Here is a 1,187-nt window from a genome sequence, read left to right as displayed (position 1 = left end):
TTGCCATTTCATGATTGATGTAAATGTCAATGTATTGCGTTACCACACGCTTGTCTGCTAAGTCCATGGAGGATAGCACCAGGAGTGAAGTAAAACGTTCCCTTTCTCGTCCCTCGTACGCAATCCATCCACCCCATAGGGTAGCGAGAGCAAGCTCCGAGCTCGTATTTCGGCATGCTTGTGTAACCCGGAGCACAGTGCGCAGATTGGACTCTGTTGGTCTCACTCGACGCAAGAAGAACGAGAGCAGACTCAAGGCTATGCGCTGCCTTTCAATTGCACTAGATGACTTGCGTCCCACTGATAAAATATCTTCACTCGCCATGACAAAAAGACTCTGTACAAGTCTATTGTCTGACTCCACTTCTCCACCACCTTGTCGACATGCCTTCAAAAGCAAGCACAGCCAATCATCTAGCGGATCTGCCATGGGTTCAGCAGGGGCTTCCCCGCAAAGCAACACAAGCAAATCATATGCCTTTGACCGCACCGTGGAATCAAAGAAATAACCAAATGTTCCATCCCTGTAAAGATAGGCCAGGGCATAATAAATGACGCTCCCCATATTCTTCAGCTCCAAGGTAGCACAATCGTTCCTCCATGTATTGCTCAAAGAACTGAGAGGAGCATCATAACTTGCAAAGGATCGTGCAAAAGATGAGGTTGCCTTACCGCAATATTTCTGAGACAAAAGAGGTCCTTTTCGTCCATCCCACATCGAAGAGCACGCCGTTACAATCACAGAAAAAAAATTACGATGTACAGGGCTGCCTAAAGGAAGTTTGCAAAGTAGGCAAAACACAGAATCCCGTAACGGGGAGTCGGCCACCAATAGCGTTACCGCAAGTCCAAACACACTCGGTGCATAAGTTTCAAGATTTTTGCAGTCAGTCGGCAACGATTCTTGTAACCATTGAAAAAAATTTATGCCAAATGTATTAATGATCGCAAATGCGTGCTCTAACTGGTTCCGTTGAAGTGTAGGCTGTACCAGTGAAGAGACTACAGTTTGTAATGCGAGGATACTCTTCTCCATCCCTGCATTCATGTTCTTCGGTAATTTCTGCCCAAAGCCCTTCCCAGGATAACTGGCGTTTCCTTGAAGAAACCAAAGCACCTGGTACTTTAGCGAGTAAAGGACTTTCGTCAAAAACTTACTCTTCATTTGCGGCTCCAGAAAATTGGCA

The 1,187-nt window shown here is 46.1% G+C and overlaps 1 protein-coding gene across 1 annotated transcript, besides 1 other annotated feature; it reads right to left on the bottom strand.

Annotated features, from left to right (window-relative positions):
- Nucleotides 1–1,187, bottom strand: Tc00.1047053510727.9 (hypothetical protein, conserved; the record flags this gene model as incomplete). Its single annotated transcript, XM_797096.1, has 1 exon — nucleotides 1–1,187. A coding segment is annotated over one exon (1,187 nt), but the record flags the coding sequence as incomplete, so codon positions are not given.
- Nucleotides 1–1,187: a sequence feature (heterozygous, non-Esmeraldo-like haplotype).

This window comes from Trypanosoma cruzi, genomic scaffold (genome assembly GCF_000209065.1).
Source record: "Trypanosoma cruzi strain CL Brener 1047053516835 genomic scaffold, whole genome shotgun sequence".
In the NCBI taxonomy this organism is placed as follows: domain Eukaryota; phylum Euglenozoa; class Kinetoplastea; order Trypanosomatida; family Trypanosomatidae; genus Trypanosoma; species Trypanosoma cruzi.
Note: the sequence above shows the minus strand (reverse complement) of the source record. Positions and strands in the feature narration are given on the sequence as shown.